Here is a 22,730-nt window from a genome sequence, read left to right as displayed (position 1 = left end):
ACTCAGGGCGGCTTACAATGCGTTAAGCAATAAGGGATACTCAGACTTCAATGGGAATTAAAGAACATATAGGAGATATCAGAGCAGATAGATTGGGAAGTACTAGTTGGGGAAAGTGAATATAAAGAGCAGGTGGGTTATAAAAAAATAAGAGGGAACAGAGAAAGGGCCCAGAAGCACAAAAGTGGTAGAGATATTAAGGAAGCAAATAGGAAACAACAGGCAAATAAAGTAAAGGGAAAAGTCTACCATCTACAGTTCTACTGTACTGTATACAGTCACATATGTATAATACTGTTCCTTATCCCCTGTCTAACATTTTTCTGCACTCAGAGATATTCTTCCATCCACACAGATAGTTTCTGCTGATTAAGTTAAAGGCACTAATCATTGTCTTTCCTGGTCAAAAAGCACTTCTGCTTGCAAGGTACACTAGATGTATGGAACTACATGTGGTCCTTGTTTATTAATGACCACTTATTCAACAACTATTCGAACTAACAATGCTGAATGAGTTTTAGTTATGATTGCTTGTTAATTACTTTCATTGCAGCATCCCCACAGTCATCTGATTGTCATTTGTGATCATCTTTGACAGATTCCTACAATCCACCAATAGGTAAGCTGACAGGCGATCACAAGTGGCTATCACATGATGTCTTCACTTAACAACCACAACCGGAAATGCTGAAAGTTCCGTTACAAAGTGGTGTGGTCATATGATGTCATGCTTTATGACGGTGTCGCTTTGCAATGGAAATTCCAGTCCCAATTACCATACTTTTGTAAGGACTACCTGTAAACAAGTTACCTTGCCACATTGTAAATACTCTTATCAAAACTTAGTATAATTTCAACTTTCCCCTTACTTCTTGTAAGGCATGAATTCAGACCATAGATAAAGAATTATTTACCCTGGTCCTTAGGAAAATGGAAAAAAGAGTAGCAGAAAAAGGAGTGCCTTTGATCCTAGCTACTACTCCTTGCTTTAATTCTGTTCACCATGGAGTAAAGAAGGAATGCAAACTTTAACAGAAAAAAAATTCTGCCCTTCTCATGACTAGAATGAAGAGATGGATGTATTTTCAAAACATGTACCATGACCTTGCAACTTCTGGCATTCTATGTTTAACATGCCAAGTCCAAGTATACTGATTTGGCAGGTTTGAAATTAAACACATAATTAGCATAGGCTGATACATGTTACAGAACAGTTATCAGTTTCCCATTTTACATTACCTTAAGATCATCACATTCCATGTCTTCTCTGCGCTTACTCCACTGTTTTAAATGTTCCAGATATTTCTTTTTTTCCTCACGTAGTTTTTCTCTTTCCTTTAATTACATAGAAATTTGATTAGGAAATTGTTTCCTCATTTCACTTCCTCATTATTTTCATTTTAATTATTAAATGCAAAATTAATATAAAAGATTAGAAGAACAGTCTTTACAACTCAAATATTTAGAGTACTATTAAATTTACTGCATATTGTAACATAAATCCTGCTCTTTTTTAATAGAGTGTTCTTTTGTTTTGATGAAGTCTCCTAGAACTTCAGTATTGTATGAAAAAAAGGCACATCTTTTCCACATTCATACTATAGAAATTAACAATTAAAAACTACAAATGAAAATGCTCTTATACAAGTTTTAATTGCCACACAGTAAATCTTAAATTTCTGATTGAAGTATTAGGCAGGCAATCCGGACCCGCCACGGCCACAGGAAAGCCAAAAGTTGGTGGGCTGGAGCAGCCAGGTGGCCACGGGAGGCTCATCTTCGCGCGGCAGCAGATGGAGGCAGAGGCGCAGGGCGGAAGGCAGGTGATCCTGATGTGCTGCGCGGGCTGCAGGCAAGCCAAGAGACTCTAAGACAAGCCTCCCATGGCTGCTCACCTACTGTGGGCCCATCGACTTTCAGCTTTCCTGCGGCTCGCATGGCATGTCTGGATCATTTGCCTTCCCCCCCCACCTCTGCCTCTGTCTGCTGGTGCCGCTGTGCAGATGAACCTCCTGTAGCTGCCTGTCACTCTAGCCCAACTTTCAGCTTTCCCATGGCCCTTGTGGTGCATTTAGATCACGGGCCTCCCTCCCACCTCCTCCACCGGCCATGCCCACCCCCTTCACTAGGGCTTATTTTTGGGGTAGGACTTATATTAAGGTACACACTTAAAAATTCAGGTGAGGGCTTATTTTTGGAGGTGTTTTTTTAGGAAAACATGATAGGTATGAAGTAGCTTGCAAAAGCCCACAATGACATTCATCCCCCAAAACCCATAACATTTATTCTTTCTCCAAGGTGCCAAGTCTCCAATTAGAAAATACCAAATAAAGCTACAAATATGATTGTCACCACCACTTCAAATCTAGAGTTAATAAAAATGTCATGCCTTTTCTTTTTCTATTTTCAGTCGCTCCTTCTCTTCTTTTTTCTTTAGTCTTTCTTCCTCCACAAGCTTCTTTAATTCTTCTTTTCTTTTTTCTTTGTCTTGTTTTTCTTTTCTCTTGAATTTCATAGCATTTGCTTTCTCCCTTTTTAATTTTTCTATGTCAAAATATATACTGGTGAATTAGAATTAGAACTACATTTTATAGATACATCAAGATAAGGTATTGAACAAAAAGTATTCTATAATTTTTTTAATCAACAAATTGGGCATTAAATAATACAAATGGTAAAAGGCAAAATTCTCACAGGTTCAGCAAAAGCAGTTTTCTTTCAATGAGAAAAATTAGCAAAAAATGCTGGATGTTTAACCTAAAAGTATATGCTCCCAGCAGAGATACCCAAAGCATGAAGATCAGCTCACTAAAAGCAGCAGGCACCTATATTGGGCAGCAGTCATATAGGAAAATGCTAGAGGCAGAAGTTCACTAGTAGACAGATAATGGACCCATCAGATTAAATGTAACAGAAAAAAGGTTTTGAAAATTCCGGTTGCTGATACTCACATGAAGGAATAGAAAATCCAAAGATGAAAAAATAAAATTACAAGGGAACATGGATTACAAAAACATGGGAAGCTCAGTGCAATGCAAAATGAATCGACTATACAATGACATCTTGGACATCAGCAAATTCTGATAGAATGGAATTGGACACTTTCAGTCAGAAGGTCATACTATTTGCAGCTCAGGACATAAGGGACAAAGGAGGAATGGTACTCCTTTCATAGTTAGGAAGGCAATAGTAAGAATAATATGTGGCTGCAATGTAATCAATGACCAAATATAATATCAATTAGACTTCGGGAACAACCCTTTAACACAGGGTTCCTCAACTTCTGGGCCAGAGTCCACTACCAGGCCATGCCCATTCAGAACCGGGCTGCGGAAGCAGCGAGCAAACACATGTGTGCAGCTCCACTTGCATGCATAGCAGGCAGGCAGGCAGGCAAGCGCATGTAGCTACATTTGTGCAAGCAGCAGGTGCGCATGCATGCTTGCTGCTCACAAGGAACCATTCCTCTGCTCCACAAAGCTTGGAGACCACTGCTTTAACATGACAATTATTTCAAGCTTATGCTCCAACCACTCAGGTAGGAAAAAGAGGTTGATCAAGTTCAATATGAACTCAACTGAACACCAAAGCAAAATGTGTTGCTTGTAGTTGGAGACAGAAATGCCAAAGTTTGAAATATTTAGGAGGAAAATGCAGTTAGATTGTATGGCCAGAATATGGAAATGAAGCAGGAAAATGACTTATCAATTTCTGCCAATCCAATGATTTTTCCATTGTTAAAAGTCTTACAAAATCAAGAGTGACACAGATATAGTGTATTAAGCTGTAAATCACCCAGAGTCACTCCCAGAGTAAGATTGCCAGTATCTAAATTTGATAAATAAATTATAGATGGACATCACCAGATGCATATATGTAAATCAAACTGACTTGGTACAAGGAGGTAGAAGAAATCAGTTATAATAGCAAAGAGGTGGTGAAGGGTTGATTGTAGAACAGATTATAAATTTCTCCTATGCAAGTTCAAAGTTAAGCTAAACTGTAAAAAGAAAACCAAGCACATTCCGTGATATGATCTTAATCATATACTACTATTCTGAAGAAGAAAACAGGAATTGTGTTGAAGTCCTGAATCTTATTCATTGGGATCCAGAGGAACTATGAAAGAAACTTAAATAACTTGTTAAGGGCAGGGGTGAAATCCAGCAGGTTCTGACAGGTTCTGGAGAACCGGTAGCAGAAATTTTGAGCAGTTCAGAGAACCGGCAGCAGAAATTTTGAGTAGTTCAGAGAACTGGCAAATACCACCTCTGGCTGGCCCCAGAGTGAGGTGGGAATGGACATTTTGTAATATCCTTCCCCCAGGAGTGGGGAGGGAATGGGGATTTTGCAGTATTCTTCCCCTGCCACGCCCACCAAGCAACACCATGCCCACCAAGCCATGCCCACAGAACCAGTAGTTAAAAAATTTGGATTTCACCACTGGTTAAGGGTGAATGTAAAAAGAGATTGCCAAAGATTAAGAAAGAAAATTGGATATCAGAACAAAAATTTCAGGAGGAGATTCCAATTTGAACTGCTGAATGCTAAAGAATTGGTTGAAAGTTAAAGAACAGATAGTAACTAATTCCAAGATAATCAAACAAAGATGGAAGGAGTATAATGAAATTCTACACAACAGAGATATCAACATCCAAGATACTTTCAAAGATAGCAATAGCAACAGCACTTAGACTTATATACTGCTCCACAGTGCTTTACAGCCCTCTCTAAGCAGTTTACAGAGTCAGCCTATTACCCCCCAAAATCTGGGTCTTCACTTTACCAACCTCAGAAGGATGGGATGGAAGGCTGAGTCAACCTTGAGCCGGTGAAATTTGAACTGCCGGCAATCAGCAGAATTGGCCTGCAATAATGCACTCTAACTACTGCACCAGCATGGCTCGTATTCTTTGTTTAAAACAATCTCTAGTGCAGGGCTGTCAAACTCGATTCCACTGAGGGCTGCATCAGGGTTGTGTTTGATCTTGGGGGGCAGTGTGTGTGGCCAGTGTGGGCGTGGCCAGCTTGACGTCACTCGTGTCAGGGGCGCATGTGGTGGCCCAAGTGCTTTGCTAGTAAAAACAGGCTCCCGAGCTCCATTTTCGGCGGGACAGCCTCCTGCAACACTCTGCCAGTGAAAATGGAGCTCAGGAGAGCCACGCACAGTCCTCCCGAACTCCGTTTTCACTAGCAGAGACACCCTGGGCCGGTCCTTTGCTGTTTCCAGGGCGACCCTGCGGGCCAGATCTAAGCATCCTGCGGGCTAGATCCAGCCCGCGGGCCTTGAGTTTGACACCCCTGCTCTAGTGGGAGAAGATGAAATTAGAGAATTCCACTTGTTATCAAGTTGAAAGGCTACAGGAACTTGATTTTGCTTTACAGGTACTCCTTGCTTAACGATCATTTGGTCAGTGAAGTTAGAACAATGCTGAACAAAGGGACAGCTTTGTTCTTCAAAGTTCCAGCTGTTGCAACACTGTTGTCATATGAATGAACAATTACAATCACTGGTTAAACTTACCGCTGGTTCTCATATGTTCTTTTTCTTTTTGGAGTTTTACTCTTTCTTTTGCTGTGTTGCTTAGATTCCTAGGACTAAAGTGTTCTTCAGCATCTTTGTCCTCCTAGGAACAAAACTAAACTTTATAAAGTAGAAAAATATTCAAAATTTGAGTATTTCAAGCACTTTATAAGGGAAGACTTGTTCTATTTTTAACCAAAATGAAATGTTTTGCAAAGTCAAAGGGATTTTTTAAGAAATGACAGCAAGAAATGACTGTCCTGCTTTCTGTTTATTTTCCAACTTTATTATTTTTACAAATAACTCAAGGCAGCAAACATATCCAACGTATCTTCCTCCTCCTATCTTCGTAACAACAACCCTGTGAGGTGAGTTGGGCTGAGAGAGAGTGATGGGCCCAAGGTCACCCAGCTGTCTTTTCATGGCTAAGGTGAGACCAGAACTCATGGTCTCTCACTTTCTAGCGTAGTGCCTTAACCAGTAGACTAAACTGGCTCTATATAAAAATATGAATACTAATTGGTTCTCCATTTGTTCCACCTATATCTGATTAAAGATCTTTTCCAATGAAGAGCATATAAAATCCATGCAGCTGTTAACATATGCCATTCCAGTTTATTTTGAATAAAATATCTATAGTTTAATGAAATTTAATAAAAATATCTCAAAATAAAATGGGATAGAATTTTCACATTTTATTTTACAGTATTTTTGAACTTTGCAATGTTACCACCACAAATGGAAGAAGGATCCAATCTGTCCATTACATTTCCAGCATTACTCATTTTACCAATCAAGACTGGAGTACTCTACCAGCAATAGAACATCTTGTACCAATTGTGTTTTAAGTACAAGTAAACACAAAGTCAGCAAGGAATTGTAAATATGAAATGCAGATAAAGTTGGTGGTACTGGACATTCCCTAACCTAATACACTCCAGCCGTGTTTCAATAAAGCCTCTATAATAATCTCTTATGACCATCATGCACAGTGACTGAAATTGATAGGAGTTGTAATCAAATATATTTTAAGGGGACCAGGTTGGAAATGGCTGGAATAGAATGAAATTTGTAGAAAAGCTAATAGATATTAGTTGTAAGTATTTATTTTATTACTTTTGAGAAGATTTTAATGTAGATTTGAGTATGACCATATAAATAAATTATACTTCCAGCATCCTTTTATAAACCTATCAAATGCTGAAAGGATTATAGACTGCTTGCCGATAGATGAATAGCTGCAGAAGGTTATTGTCTGACTTACATGATCATCAGATGTCATCTTTGAAGATCTTTTTTGTTTACTTGAAGAACTGAACATAAAGGTGGGTGGATTATCAGGAAAGAGATAGAAAAAAGTCTGTTCTGCTATCTTGTATTTTGCAATTGATATTGCCTTGGGAAAAAATGTGAGGAAACAAGAGTCAACAGGTATGTTATGTACAAATGATAAATCAGTGAGTGTTTTAGAAGGACTAGAAATAAACTTTTTTTCCCCTAGTTCACACCATTGGAATGAAGTGCCTACAACTGAGGGCAAACCAAGTAAGAGAGAATAACAGCTATTCTGAAGAATCAAGAAGAAAGAACAAACATTGTTTGGCTATTCCAAATAGTATTTATTTGTATTAACAAATAAGGTTAAACCACCCTTTCTTCAGAGGTCAAATAGAAATATCAATTACAGCTGGTCCTTGACTTATGACTGGTATTTAACAATCATTTTAAGTTACAACGGTCCCAGAAAGGGTGCTTAACTGCCCATAAAGCACTTCCAGCCATCATAAAATGTTGTGCTGCACATGCCCCATGGTGACATGACCACATTTTTGGTGCTTGGCAACAGGCTTGCATTTATGACTGGTAGTGGCATCTGGTGGGCATATCAGTAGATTTGTCGTCGGTTTCTAGCAAAAAATGCCTATTTTGGGGGGATGGATTTGCTTAATGACTATGTGATTCACTTAAGAATTGCACGATTTGGACTTACTATTATGAGATTTGCTTAACAACCACTGAAAAAATGGACAAAAAATTGAGTCTGATAACATGAGTGCCTTGACATACAACTGCAATAAAGGACTAAAATTCCAGTCCTTATTGTGGTTGTAAATCAAGGATTAGCTATATTTGTAACAGCAATAAAATTTCTTCCCTCTTTTTTATTTTTCTATAGCATTGACCAACAATTTTTTAAAGTAGCATTCATGTGATATCATGCCCAAATATATTACCAAAAAAATTATATAGATCAACATATAAAAAATCTTGTAGTTAACTCAGAACACAATTCCTATGAGATTTGGTTACCTCACAAGATTTTGGTCACTCTTTAAAAACATTATTTTTTGTTTTGGAAGCCAATAGGTATTATTATGATCATTTAAACTAAACATAGCTATTCTTTAATAAATAGTACTGAAGTTAAAAGGTTGCTTGTCAGATTGATTGATTACCTTTTATTATTTATTATTTATTTTATTTAATTTAATTTATATACCGCCCTACTCCCGAAGGACTCAGGGCGGTGAACAGCCACAAGATAAAAGTACATCATACAAAAGTTAAAAACCATTTAAAAGTATATTAAAAAATTTTGGCCCAAAAAACAAATTTAAAAACACTCAATTTGTATAAAACTTAAAAGCAAATTAAAAGGGAGAGTCAAGCCAGAGCAGCCTGCTGGAATAAAAATGTTTTGAGGGCACGGCGGAACGTGCGTAAATCTGGATAATATTTAAAAGGATAACATATGCCAATGTTTCAAATCTATACTGTAAATTATAAAATCCAATATGTATAGCATTAAAAACACTAGATATGAAAGGTGATTATCATTCTTCATCTACCAAAGTAAATTTTTTTACTATGCATTCACATTTATTATTGCTAACAATCTGTTGTAGCAAAGACACAGAGAAATAATGCTTTATCTCAGGCAATAAATGTCTACGCATAACTCCAAGGAAATGTTAAAATCTTTATGAGTGTATTTGATAATCTTAAAATATTAAATAAACTGTGTCATATAAAATAAAAACAATTATAATATACCAAGATTCATAGACAAAAGTAAAACTGCACAGAGTTTATCAACTTCACAGGTAGTTGATAAAGTACAGACTTCATTGTAATGTCATAAAGTCTATTAAGAGCTAAATACTTCCTAACAAACAAATATCATTTTAAGGACAATACAAGATAATTCTTTTACTAAGATTGTCCAACTTAATATAGGCAAGCATATTCAAAATACTGACATTTGTTCAGTTTGAGATACATTCATTGTAATTATATGAAGCATATAGTTTCATTCACTATCTTAAAGTTCAATTGCTTTGATTACCTTAATTTTAATAATGCCATCATGTGATTCACAGTGTTGCTTTAAAAAAAGCTTTAGTCTGTCATAAGAAAAAATATGCCTTCTTCGGCTGTGAAAAAAAAAAGAATTGTTAAGTCTTACCATTAATAATGAAATTAATATACAAAAATTAGTTTAAATAACTTATGATAATTTTAATTTATAAAAAAATAAAATAAGCACCCTTGTGATGTTTTTTAACAAAAATATGCAGAACTTTTGTTCTTTTTTCAATAAATTGCAATCACAGAATAGCAATACTGTCCATGAATTCTATGTCTTTAGAATCAGTGTATATATTCTAAACTTCACAGAATCACAAGGTAGCCGCCCATTGATTAGGAAGGATAGCATGGCCAGTTAAAAAACAATTTCCTGAAACATGCATCTTCTTTAATCTCTTTATGATGATCATTCTCTCTTTTTATCTCCCTCTTTCCCTTATACACAAACATACTTAGCTTATTGTCACTTTTTTAAGCATACTTTATACTAAAAATTGGGGTAGAATCACAATTTATTTTTATTTATAAAAATACGTATGGATTCATTTGGCGCCCAGAAAAGAATATTTGGAAATATAAGATACGCTGAAGACTGGCAGTTTACCTTTCAATAATTTTTAAGAAACTTAATATTTGAAACATTTTGTTACCAAGTTTATTGTCGGATTTTGATTCAGTTCAAGAATCAATCAACAGAAGAGGGAAGAAGACAAAACTTGTTCCCTTTTTTTGCAAGGTTTCTTTCAAAAGGTTTATTTAAAAAGAGCTATATAGAGAAATGGCATATTTAAAGAGAATGTGCTTTGTCCCTCTCTCATTTCTGCCAGCTGGATTGCAACCATAGGGTAATAACCAGTATAGCTTACCATATCTGTGATGCTTTCACTGTAACAGACTCATATAGTTGTTTCTTTAAAGGCTTCACTTTATACTTGTACAAAAAAGGATCAGTTATGGCTTTTTCATTCCTAAAAATTAAAACCATTACTATTTACAATGTAAATTATTTTAAATTTTTGAGGCAAAAAAATCATACAAGCATATTCTCAGTCATGTGAAATTAACATTTCAATAAAGGATGAGGTTTAAACTGCATGTATTTGCTTGTGTTCTGTACAAACGTAGCAAACCAAACCATGTCCTTTGGATGTTTGTTCCACAAAATGCAAACAGAAACATATAATATAGATTGCCCATTAACTTTTGAATATCAAAAGTTTTTTTCTCAGCAAAAAACAATAAAGTTTAGAAGTTTGAATTTGATATTGAATTATACACCAAGTACAATTAATATGCAATAAATAAATTATCAGTTAGATAACTGCACATTTCCATCTGGTACACGGTCGCCCTTCCAGAGAGACATTCACACCTTTCTAATCTCATGATTCAACTACTGCAATGTATCCTACATGAGCTGCCCTTGAAGACCAATCAGAAACTTCAATTTGCCAGAATGTAATTACATTGCAAGTAAGCATGCAGGCAGTGGGAGTCGGCCTCAGTATACTTACATTATACACGCTTCACAAGCTACACTGGTTGCTAATATGCTTCCATATGCTATCCAAGGTACTGGTTATCCCCTATAACCATGATGGCGAACCTATGGCACATGTGCCAGAGGTGGCATGCAAGCCGTTGCCTCAGTTCAACTCCGCTGCGCATCCGTGCACACCTCCGGTCGGCCAGCTTGTCTTCGGGTCTCTGCCACACATGGGGTGGGGGGCGGAGAGCATGCGGGAGAATCATACACGCATGCACGAGGCGGAGCACATGCACGGGAGCGGGATGCATGCACGGGGTTGCGCGCGCATTGCATTTTGGGAGTTTTTTTTTTTTTTTTAATTTGATTTATATGCCGCCCTTCTCCGGAGACTCAGGGCGGCTTACAATGCGTTAAGCAATAGCCTTCATTCTTTTGTATGTTTTATACAAAGTCAGTTTATTGCCCCCACAAACTGGGTCCTCATTTCACCTACCTTAGAAAGGATGGAAGGCTGAGTCAACCTTGAGCCTTGGAGAGATTCGAACCAGCAGAAATTGCAGGCAGCTGTGTTAATTACAGGGTGCACTAAACCCCTGTACTATCAAGGCTCTTCCATGCATAACTACAATTCCAAATTCTGGTAACAGGAATAATTTGATTAGCATAATGAGTTCAGGTGCGCACACGCGCTTTGGGCACTCGGTCCGGAAAAGGTTAGCCATCACTGCCCTATAATGATCTACATGGCATAGGGTCAGACTCCTCAGGGACTGTCTTTGTCTTCTGGTTTCTGCATGGCCAGTAGAGGCTCAATGAAGTGGCTATGCAGAATGTGCAGGATGTGTTTTGTATATATTTTTCTATGTTTTTTAGTGACATTCCCTATCTTGTTCATTAGTTCATTAGTTACTGTGTATTGGTTTTTAAATGTTGTTTTTCTAATATAGCATGATATATTACAAAGTTGTCCATAGTCAGTCTTCAGTCAGGAAATGCTGACATCCAATACATAAATTTATAATTTATTTTGTATGTGCTTGATACTGTACATTCCATAAACTGCTTAATTTCAGGTTGTAGATAAATTGCACATATAAATAAATAAACTAGTGAAAACTTTAAATATATTATCTTAGGAATTATTTTTGAATTTATCAAGTTGAAGCAGAGGCAAAAAATGATTTTGTTTCGTTAGAAAGAAGCTACTAACCTAGATTTAAATTCCTGGATTGAAAGTATGTGTTTTCTGTTCCTACACTTTTTTTTAACTGACAAAATGGAAAAAGTGATCAAAACAATTCCATATAGGCAAGGTTTGATAGATTTAAAACCACATTGTCTATATATGTGTGCAGTATGTAGGCACAAATGTACCCTGTGTGTGTATGTTTGAGTTCTTATCATTTTTTCATTTGGAGAGGTTTTTTTGAATTTTTAATATATGAGTTGCGGTGATGCAGTGGTTAGAATGCAGAACTGCAGGCTATTTTTGCTGACTGCCAGCTGCAGTACTGAAGGCTACTTCTGCTGACTGCCGGCAGTTCGAATCCCACCAGGCTCAAGGTTTACTAAGCCTTCCATTCTTCTGAGGTCAGTAAAATGAGGACCCAGATTGTTGGGGGCAATATGCTGACTCTGTAAACCACTTAAGAGAGGGCTGTAAAGCACTATAATGCAGTGTAGAAGTCTAAATGCTATGCTAAATGCTCTATCTTATTTTGCACTATTTTTATGCTTTGAAATACTAATTAAAATCACATTTCTTTTGAAACGCTGTGATATGTATATAGAGTTATATTTAGTTTTCTAAAAAAATAGTGCTTATTGTAGTTTAGTTGTAGCCCTTTTAACTATATTCATATCTTCTGAATATAAAACAAGTTTTTACCCATTTTGTGCAGCACTGGTATCTAAATCTGAATCATCACTATCGCTAATGATAATGGTGACTCCATCAACACCTTTGGCATGGCCATTGGCCATTCCATTCTGATGTACTGGTGCTTTGATTTCCAAAATTTTACAGTGCAATCTGGAAAAAAAAAGAATAATATTCAATTAGAAGAGGTCTATCTTCTTGCAGGTCAGAGACAATTATTGTTATCCTGTATTAACAAAGTACTGCCTGTTTCAATAAAGATGGTGATAGAGAACATTCACAGGAAGGAAAAGAGGAAAGAAGGAAAAGGGAGGGAGGGAAGGAAAGAGAAGGGAGGGTGGGGGGAAGATGAGAAGAAGGAAGGCAGAGAGGGAGGCAGGAAGGAAAAGGGAGGCAGGGAAGGACGCAAGAGAGGAAAGAAGGGAGAAAAGGAGGAACAAAGAATTCCAACACTCACTATCAGCTTTCCACAAGGAAATTCAATGGGGAAGCTGACAGGAAATCGGAAATTGCTCCCAGTGAATATTTTGCCCACCTGTGGTAATTCTATTTCTCTGTTTAGATAACAATTTTTGAAACAGTGACCCAATAAGTCATGGCTAATGTCTAGTGAATTTCTAAATGACTTCTGTATCAATAGATTATATATCCTGATTATGGAGGATCTGTTATGAATCATAGAAAACCTTTATGGTCATTATTAGAGATTGAATGATAACTTTTGATTTGATCAGCAGGTTATTATATTATATTTATTTCTAATTGCTGAAATATAGACCTTAAGTTCCTGATATAAGCCATGCATAACTACAATTCCAAATTCTGGTAACAGGAATAATTTGATTAGCATAATGAGAGATAGCATTAACATAGACAATATCCCATTAAGAAAAAGAGGGATAAATTAGTCCACAGAGTGAACAAGAGAGTCAAAACATATTGCATTCTTTAAATTTGCTAATTGTAATAAAGAGAATGAAGATACAAAAGCAACAGACTCCATTCAGTTGAGAACAGAACACAAAACATAAAGAACATATTCAAGAGAGTGCCGCACTAGTCCTTTCGTATATAAGAATGATGAAGAACAGAAAATAACTGGTAGGTCCAAGATAATGACCAAATTTATATTTAAATTAATTAAACAGAATTGGTATTATTATTTCTAATATATTTATTAAAATTAGTATATTTTTAACTAAGTAATTCTAACTAACAACTTCTGGACAGTCTATAGAAATAAGAGACAGTCTATAGAACTAATAGATTGGTTCAGGTAGTTCTCACTTACTGACGGTAGTTGGGACTGGGAACTCTGTCACTAAGCAATGCAGTTGTAAGGCACAATGTCACGTGACCACACCAATTTACAGTGGCAGTTATGGCAGTGTCAGTTGCCATCATTAGGGAACTCCTGCACCGTTACAGTATCCCAAGGTCACACAATCACCATTTGTGACTTCCATCAGCTTCCCCGTTGACTTTGCTTGTCAGAAGCAGGCAGTGAAGGCCGCAAATGGTGACTGTGTGACCAGAGGTTGCTACAATGTTGTAACTGTGAGCTGACTCCCAAGTGCACAAATTGTATTCATATGATCATGGGGCATTGCAGCAATCGCAACTACAAGGACTACAAGATTATAAATTCCCCTTATTAAGCACTCGCTGTAACAACAAATAGTTGCTGAATGAGTGGATGTTCCGCAAGGACTACCTACAGTACATAACCCTACAACTGCAGATAGTGTAACCTGGTTTAGATATGTAATTCATTTATTTTATGCAAACAGAATATTTGTATAACTGGTACACAAACAATCAAACTCTTCCCAATGAAACCACCACCAAAAATGGTCATATAATCTTTGGTGTTTAAACTCACTTTGTAGCAATTTAAGTAATGAAAAGTACTTAAATCAATAGTCGGCCTCAGCTTTTTAACATATTAAAAACTAACATACATACATACATACATACATACATACATACATACATACATACATACTTTCAGAGTAGCACAAATGAAATATGCTTACCTTTCACCATTATTCCTAAGTACTTCAACAAGTTCACCAACAAAATAATGGTTTTTGATATAAGCAAAGATATCATCACAAACTTCATGAAGTCGTGAACGCTGAGTGAGGGTAACTAAATATAAGACTGGAACAATGAGAGGTTCTGGAAAGTTTTGGATATTTTGTCTGGCTTTCCTTTCTGATTCTAGTGCTTCTTGATAGGTAAGTCCAGATTTGCCTGTGATAGCACAACTCCAGACAAGACTATTACAAAGAATTGTTCTTTCAAAAAATTCACTGCAAAAACAAAACCAGCAAAAATTAAAGATAAAATACAAGTTACTGTTCACCAAGATACAATTAAAACTATTTTAAAGTCTTACTATCCCACCATCCGAAGTAATATTGCTAAATAGCAAGTAACCCCAAACTATTGATACCCAAAGCCATAACTATAAAAGGCTGTACATGCAATTTCCCTGTGAAATGTTGCAAAACTCAACTAAGATAACCTGCCTAATGCTGAATCACTGAAACTCTCCAGGACCGAACCACTACTTCCCTAAGACTCCGCCCAAAAAAGAAAAAAAAAATAAATATTGGTTAACAGTTATAAAGTTCTCAAATAGCAAGAGAAATTTTCAAGGCAGTGCTCTCTCTTGTAATTTAAGCATTATTCTCTAAATTCATTTGATCAATTAATTTTGGAGAGCTAACAGCCTATGATGAACAAAGATCAAATAAGCTAGTAGTTAACTTTGTTTCTCCAAACACTCCTGTAATCTCCTGATCAATTGTAACTGATCCTACACAATCGGATTAGAACATCATGGTTTTGAAGTAGGTACCTTTGTTTCAAAGTGCATGACAAACTTCTCACAGCAGGTCTCTGAAAATTTCACAATACCTCAATTAGGATATGATTGCACCTGTACATTTACTATTTAATTAGGTTTATTTTTTGATTGTGGCCCTCAGCATCATCAAAAACAGAAGCTGTGAGCCCCATCTTAAAGAGCATTGTGCAATAAATCTATAATAACTCCATGGCAGATATTAATTCTAAACTAACTGTAATCTCAACCAAAATTCTTAAATCCCCCAAACAATTGTTTTTCAATACCATGAAGATGTATCAGTGATGGTGAACCTATGACATGCATGTCAAAGGTGATATGCCATGAGATTTTGGGTGATGTGTCAGTGTACACCAATGCCTAACAACAACTACAGGTAGTCCTCAACTTACAACAGTTCATTTAGTGACCATTCAAAGTTACATCACTGAAAAAAGTACTTAAGACCGTTTTTTTACACTTATGACCATTACAGCATCCCAATGGTCATGTGATCAAAATTCAGATACTAGGCGACTGACTCCTATTTATGATGGTTGCACTGTCCAAGGGTCATGTGATCATCTTTTGCGACCTTCTGGCAAGCAAAGTTAATGGGGAAACCAGTTTCACTTAACAACCGTGTTACTAATTTACCAACTGTAGTGATTCATTTAACAAGAAAAGTCGTAAAATGTGGCAAGAAAAGTCGTAAAATGTGGCAAGAAAAGTCATAAAATGGGGCAAAGTTCACTTAACAAATATTTCACTTAGCAACACAAATTTTGGGCTCAATTGTAGTCATACGCTGTGGACTACCTGTATTCTCAAAAGTACACCTGTTCTTGTGTGATTTTCAGAGGTTGCAGAGGCCATATGAGAATGGGGTATACTCTCTCATGGCCTCCAGAGTCTCAGAAAATCACATGAGAATAGGGAGTGCATTTGCACAGATTTTGGAGGCTGCAGAAAAGCATTCTCCAAAGGCACTTCAATCTTGTGTAGGCTGCAGGGGCCTGCCAACGGAAAGGTAACACTGCCTGAAGGTAAGCGGTCTCCAGATCTTGGAGAGTGCTGGGCTGCAGGGGGCAATTGCTCCATTCCCCAAAGATGTCTACACCTTGGGGAATGGCACAAAGTGGCAGTAGGATCCATTTTAGAAGTTTTTTATCATGACTATGTTATTCACCAATTTGGACAATTTTTTTTATTATTAAGCCTATGTGTTGTTCAAGTGGCAACAACTATGGGCAACTCACAACAATCAAAACAAAGAAATTACAATAAAACTAATTAAAGGTAATTCAACAACACTTTTGTTCTAATACGTTTTCTCCCTCCCCTAAAACATTTTTCTTGCTGGCTTGTTCCTTTTATATCTTTACTCTTAAAGCTAAGAGGATACTTCCTCTTCCTGCTTTCTTCCCTGAAACAAATGAGCAAATGAGAATATTTCACATGAGGTGGGGAGATGGGAGGTGCAGAGAGGACTGTTATTAAAACTTCTAACATTTTTTAAAATGGGATATTGAAATGTTTCCGTTTCCCTGATTGGCATAATAACTCTTAAGAATTTTTCAAAAATATTTATTTCATTAGATATTGATGACTAAATATAGAAATTTTAGTAATTCAGTAATCAACAAATAATACCATGGAATAGTTGGACAGAAAATGAACTTATTTTGCCTATAAACAAACACACACACACACACAATCTAAAAACAATTCTCAAAAAATATTTGCATTCAATTGAACAGTTAATAAAGCACTGCCTGATTTTAAAAATAGTTTTAGAATCACTGTATTTTATTGATGTGATTGAAATACTTCAACTTGAACCTTCAACTTTCATAATTTTACATAATATAAATAATTTGAAGCCAATGAATTAATCGAAATTTTAACTGTCTAAACTTCCAACTTTGCCTGAGCAGGAAATTAGATTTTTATCACATTATGCTTCCTTATTCAACCATTATCTTGACTCCTTATTCAACCATTATCTTGAATAACCATATGACATACATGGCCCACAAATAGTTTTGTATATTTAGTTCAAATTTTATTTTTATTTATTAAATTGTTTATGCAGCCCAGCATTTTCCTAAGGTTACCAGTTTTATTGTACTTTTCCCACACATATTTCCATTCACTCATTTATCTGTAACCATTTTTACCAGGAAAAAATAATTAAGATAGAAATCACCAATAAGCAATACAGAAAATATGACCAAAATTATATTCAGAAAGAAATAAACCAGGAGAATTAAAGCAATAACTCCACAGCAGGTTAAATGCTTCCTAGAAGTGAAACATTTTCACCTAACATTGGAAAATTGTCAGTTTCGGGGGTGAGTGGAGAGAAACCTCCTTAGATTTCCCTTCTAAAGTCTGGCTGTTACAATTATAAAAACCTTCTTCCAAATAAAACTCACATTCAAAGTATGATTTGATTTATACAGTATAGGGAATTATCCTTTCTTATTAAAAGTAAATGTGAATGATTCAATGGAGAGTAGAAATTTAGCATGGTGCAGTAATGCATTAGGAACCAATTTTTCCAAAGGGGAAAAACTGCTAGAATGAGACACATTTAGGAATAATGATATCAATTGCATAGAGACCATATTCCTATTAAGTGGCAAATCAAGAGTTATTAAGGAATAATCTGGATTTATTAATTTCTTGGAGCAGATTATTCTGACAAGATTCGGCTGTAGATATTAAGTGATTTAACAAAAAATAAATAATCCATTGAGGAAAAATCATAATTTCAAGTTTCCTAACATCATTCAACCCAGAGTAAAAATATAATTTTATGGATTCTCAGTTGAGTAGATGGTTTTAATAAGTGTTTTGGAACAGAAGCAAGGGTTGTTCTGGAAATTATTATAGATTATAGACAAGTTGACTCAAACTTGTCATCTCCAAAATCTTCCATAGAATCATTCTGATTTCTTCAGGAAACCACCAAATTCTTGATACGAACATCTTATCTCAGATACACTTGTTCTAAATTGAAAAGCAATTGAATAGAATGTATTTGTGGAAATAAGTACTGTATGCTATTAACCATTAGTCTACCTAATATTATATGGAAGACCCAAATCTAATAAAAACCCTTGAGAAACATTCATATTAACTATTTCATTTAGCCAGATCTTTACAAAATACATGTTGGTATTGCTTATCCACGTTTAAATCCTAAAGGTAGCTTTCTTCTCATTAACTGACCTAATATGTATCTACAAAAATTACCTATCCAACAGCTTTCATTAAAATAATTATAATTCAATTATAATTTTAATCATTTGATTTGGACTTAAAAGTTCATTTTTACAGATATCTATTAGGTAGATATCTATTCTATACATACCAAGAGAGCAGCTAGGGGATCCCTTTCCTGCAAGAAATCAAGAGAGCGCGCGCCAGGAAAAAGCATTCTCTACTGCCCTGTGTATTGAGGTTTCAAAAAGCACAGAAGACTACTGTATTCAATGGTTCTTTAGAGCAGAAGTTACTTTTTAGTGGGAGCAGCCAAACTACATTCGAAGTCTTTAAAGCTGGGGTCTATTAATTTTTAAAAAATTATTTTAGGGATGGAAATTTTATCAAATTGTATTTTTAGTGTGATGGTTTTTGCTGATTTTACTATAAGCCATCTAGAGACTAGGAATCAGTGTTATATAAATTAAGATAATAAATAAGTAAACTGTAAGGATCCAAAGTGATCTGCTTACATGACAAAGTAAACAAGCTTACTACCTCCAATTTTCAATTCAAGGTGCTGATTATTATGTTTAAATTCCTTCATGGCATGGGTCATTTGCAGAAATGCCAATCCTTAAGAGTATCTGTTCATCCCATCACAGCTGATGGATGGGCATGCTCCAGATCCTTATCCTTAAATATTGCTATCTTTGGGGCTTCAGAAGTGTGTTTTCTCCACTGCTACTCCTGCCCTATAGAACAATCTCCCCCATGAAATCCAATAGGTGCATATTCTTTTAACTTTCAGGAGACCACTTAAGACTTGAGGTTCTTCCCTCAAATATTTGGATAGGATGAGATAAGAAAGTAGTGAGTGACATCAAGAAAGTGTGGTTATAGTGCCAGGTTTGTCTGTTTTGGTTTTACTGGTTCTTGTGTGCTTATTGTTCCATACATTATCTTTTAATTGTAAGCAGCATAGAATTTAGAATTTAAGATGGGCAGCTATACAAATGTTTTATACACATGCGCGCACATGCACACATACACAGACATATAGAGAGAGCAAGACAGACAGAAAAAACTTGATTTTTTTCTTTGTACAAAGTCTTATACTTTCCTACTATTCAGAGAAGTCCAGATAATGCTAAGGGTCAAAGGGGTATCAATGCATCATATGATTTGAGATGGTCATATATTCTATAATTTCTTATCCCTATTTTCAGTTACTATGATAAGTCAGCAGCAGTTCTCTGGATTCCCTATTCAGGAACAGGCTTAGTTGGCAGAAGACTCAGACATGACTTGGCCATGTTAAACCCTTTATTGCAGACATGAATGAAGCATACATACACAGATGATTTGTTCTCTGATGATTTGTTCTCAGTGGTTTAAATAAGTCCAAACTTTGACAAAGGTCCATGGTTCAAGAATTTCAGCTCTAGCTTTCCTCCCACAGCTTTCAGAGTTAAGGGATACTTATTTTGTGGCCTTCAGCAGCGTAATCATGGCTACATAACAGAATTCTCTAGCTTAGAAACCACTGGTTACAATAATGGAAGATGCAGCCCTTGCATCAAACATGCAAAAATAGTCTGATCCTACCAAGAAGGTCATTACAGATGCTATCCAGAAGTTCAAAACCTTTTTATAAATAAGAAAAATGAAGCCTAATCTTATGCAGCTACTTCAGCCAAGCTTAATTTCTAATAAAGTTCAGATGGCAAAGTTTATTTATTAAATATATATGCAGCTGAACTCACTAACGCAACTCTGTGTGGGGCAAGTTTAAGCAAGTAATGTTTACATAAATAACCAAATTCTTCATAATGTATCTTTTTAATATGTTCTTTTTAATATATATTTATCTAGTTGCTAACAGATTCAGATGAATCCTATAGGAATTTTCTTGATAGCATATCTAAATGGATGAACAACTTTGCCAATTATATACTCTGCTCCAAAAGTCCTATGGCAAATCTACCAATACTTTCCTAATGTTGAAGTAAAAGCTCTCTAAACATTATATGCATATCTTCCTATATTAGCAAAAAACCATTGCTAATATAAATGGATGAATTAACTGCAGTTATATTATTTCACAAGCCTCACATGGGGAAAATGCTTTTAAAAAAACAAAGAAATATTTTATCATTCAGAATAGTTTTTTGAAATTATGTCTACCCAATAATTTTAGATGTCATTTTATGGCAATGCTAGGTTAGTTGTCTTGAGCTGTTACTTAATGGTTATCAATGAAAACTATGGGTTCTTTTGTTATCATTTACATTATCCTTAATAAAAGACATAAAATAATAGCATCTCCCAATTCAAGGGACATGCTGTTTTTCATATTTGTACATTTAGCTTAAAACTTTTCATTCTCAAGATGACATCTCAAAATATTTTAAATACTGAAATACTAATCTAATAAATTTGATTTTTAGAAAATGAGAGGCAATAACATTATGCATCAACTCCCTGAAGTCAATAAGATGGAAAGCATTTTCGAATAAACATTTAGAATACTAAAATTATTACAAATTATAAATGCTTTTAACATAGACTACTGAAAAACAATTAAGATATTTAGATTTTTCTAAAATAGTTCAGTGAAGTGTGTCAGATATTGCAAATTCTTAAGGAGGAGAAAGGGCTTGTCACAAAACTATCTTGTCAAAACAGGTGCTGACTCCACTTCCAAGGATCAAATACTCATGGGAACCTACCAAAAATTTCTAACTCGACAAAGGGGGCGGGGGTGGTGGTGGTGGTGGTGGTGGTGATCGTTCTTTAAAGATGGGTATTTGGCATATGAATTGGGGTGTGAGTCTTTCGGGTTTTTAAGTATTTTGAATTTTCTCCAGGGGATAAAAACGAGGTCACTAAGGTGCGCCATTAAAGACCACTCGACAGGGAAAGTACGTGTTAGCGGGGTTTGGAGCTCAAACCTCAAAGAGTTTCATTTACGGGCCGGAGACAGCGGCACGCTTGTTTTTCGGACGCCCAGCTGCTGGGAAAACAATACTCAATGAGGCGGTTACGAGCAGCCGTCCCGCAGCCTCTGACGAACTAAATCCGCCCTAACATCGCCGGCTGCTGGCCGTTGCTTCTCTCTCTCTCTCTCTTTCCCTCTCTCTCTCTCCGCGCCCAAGTTCAGTCAAGTTTGCCGTGTTACTTCCACAAACAGAAGCAAAAGCACAAATACGCGCGCGCGCCCAGAAGTACTCCAAGGCCTAGTGCAAGTCGCGCCAACAAGCAACGAGGGTTCGGGATACCCACAAAAGCCCGGGTCGGGCCGGCGAACTAACAAACTTTCCGTACTCCCGCTCGTCCTGAGGAGGAAGGGTACCCAGGGCGGGCGGGGAGCTTAAGGACGGGTCAGTTAGGGGCCGGAGGTCCTCCTGGCCAAAGAGCCCTCCCTTTTCCACTCTCGCCCGGGGAAGACAGGAGCTCAAGGGGTTTCCCCGCTTCTTCACAGGGGATTCCCTTCTCCGGCCGGGTGTCAGCCATTTGCAGCCGCGCTTCCCGTTCAAACCAGCCCGCCAGAGCCCATGGGGAGGGGAAGGGAAGGGGGTGGCTGTCTCTTACTCGTAGTCCCTGAAGATCTCGTTGGTGACCCTGCAGTGGAAGACGTGTTCGTCGGGCCGGAGGTCAGCCGGAGGTTTCTCCCTCACGAAGGGCTTTCGGTGTAGAAGCGGCATCCCCCGGCTCCCGTTTCTAAAAGGAGGCGAGAGGCAGGCGGTAAAGAAAGGCGAGGAACCCGAGTGGTGGGGGTGGCTGGGTGGTGGTGGGGGGGTCCTCAGACGGGCTCTTTTGTGAGCGTTTGACACGCTGCTTTCTCGCTGGGTCCTGAGCGACTTCTGTTGTGCGTGCGCGCGTGTGAGAGAGCGAGAGCGGATCCTTCCTTTCCTCCCCCGCTTCCCCTCCCCTGCGCCGCCTCACAATGGGGCCATGACGCCGAACAGGCGGCGGCGGCGGCGGCTCCACCGGCGGCGACTCCCTCCTCCTCCTCCTCCTCTTTGCTCTCCACAACGTGCTCTCTCGACCCGGGGATTCCCCCCCACCCCAAAGCAACGCCGGCGGTCTTGGGGGAGGGTGGGGTCCCCCTCCTGACCTGCGCAGGCTGGGCCAAGTCCCTCTTTCCCTTCCCAGCCCCGCGAAGGCAACCGGGAAGAGGTCTCTTTGATCGTTTATCGCCTTTCCAGCCCGGCTCATTTGGGAACTCGCCCCCCCTCCTCCTCCTCCCTTTGGATGTTGAATGAGGGATCCCCTCCAGATGAGAGAGGCGGTTTGCCGAGCTTCCTCCTGTCAGGACTAGAGCCCTTGGCAGACTCCCCCGGTCGGTCTGTTTGAGCAGATCGACCCTCCGGGGACAGATGGACCACCTTCTCCTACCTGA

At 37.4% G+C, this 22,730-nt stretch overlaps 1 protein-coding gene across 3 annotated transcripts in view; it reads right to left on the bottom strand.

Annotated features, from left to right (window-relative positions):
- The window catches only part of BAZ1A (bromodomain adjacent to zinc finger domain 1A), a 58,641-nt gene extending 36,151 nt beyond the window's left edge, over positions 1-22,490 (bottom strand). For all 3 annotated transcript variants that reach the window (XM_034418010.2, XM_034418011.2, XM_087874675.1), the window contains exons 1-10: positions 22,446-22,490; positions 21,920-22,048; positions 14,298-14,576; positions 12,271-12,414; positions 9,760-9,861; positions 8,871-8,958; positions 6,789-6,920; positions 5,525-5,627; positions 2,390-2,544; positions 1,240-1,335 (exon numbers count right to left, since the gene is read on the bottom strand). In XM_034418010.2, the coding sequence (XP_034273901.2) occupies positions 1,240-1,335; positions 2,390-2,544; positions 5,525-5,627; positions 6,789-6,920; positions 8,871-8,958; positions 9,760-9,861; positions 12,271-12,414; positions 14,298-14,576; positions 21,920-22,032 (1,212 nt within the window). In that variant the 5' untranslated portion in view covers positions 22,033-22,048; positions 22,446-22,490. The remainder of the gene's footprint in view (positions 1-1,239; positions 1,336-2,389; positions 2,545-5,524; positions 5,628-6,788; positions 6,921-8,870; positions 8,959-9,759; positions 9,862-12,270; positions 12,415-14,297; positions 14,577-21,919; positions 22,049-22,445) is intronic.
- Between the last annotated feature and the right edge of the window lie 240 nt (positions 22,491-22,730).

Source organism: Pantherophis guttatus, chromosome 1, assembly GCF_059756535.1.
Source record: "Pantherophis guttatus breed Tessera chromosome 1, ASM5975653v1, whole genome shotgun sequence".
NCBI classification, from domain to species: Eukaryota; Metazoa; Chordata; class Lepidosauria; order Squamata; family Colubridae; genus Pantherophis; species Pantherophis guttatus.
The sequence above is the reverse complement of the archived record's forward strand: the minus strand, read 5'-3'. Positions and strand labels throughout refer to the sequence as shown.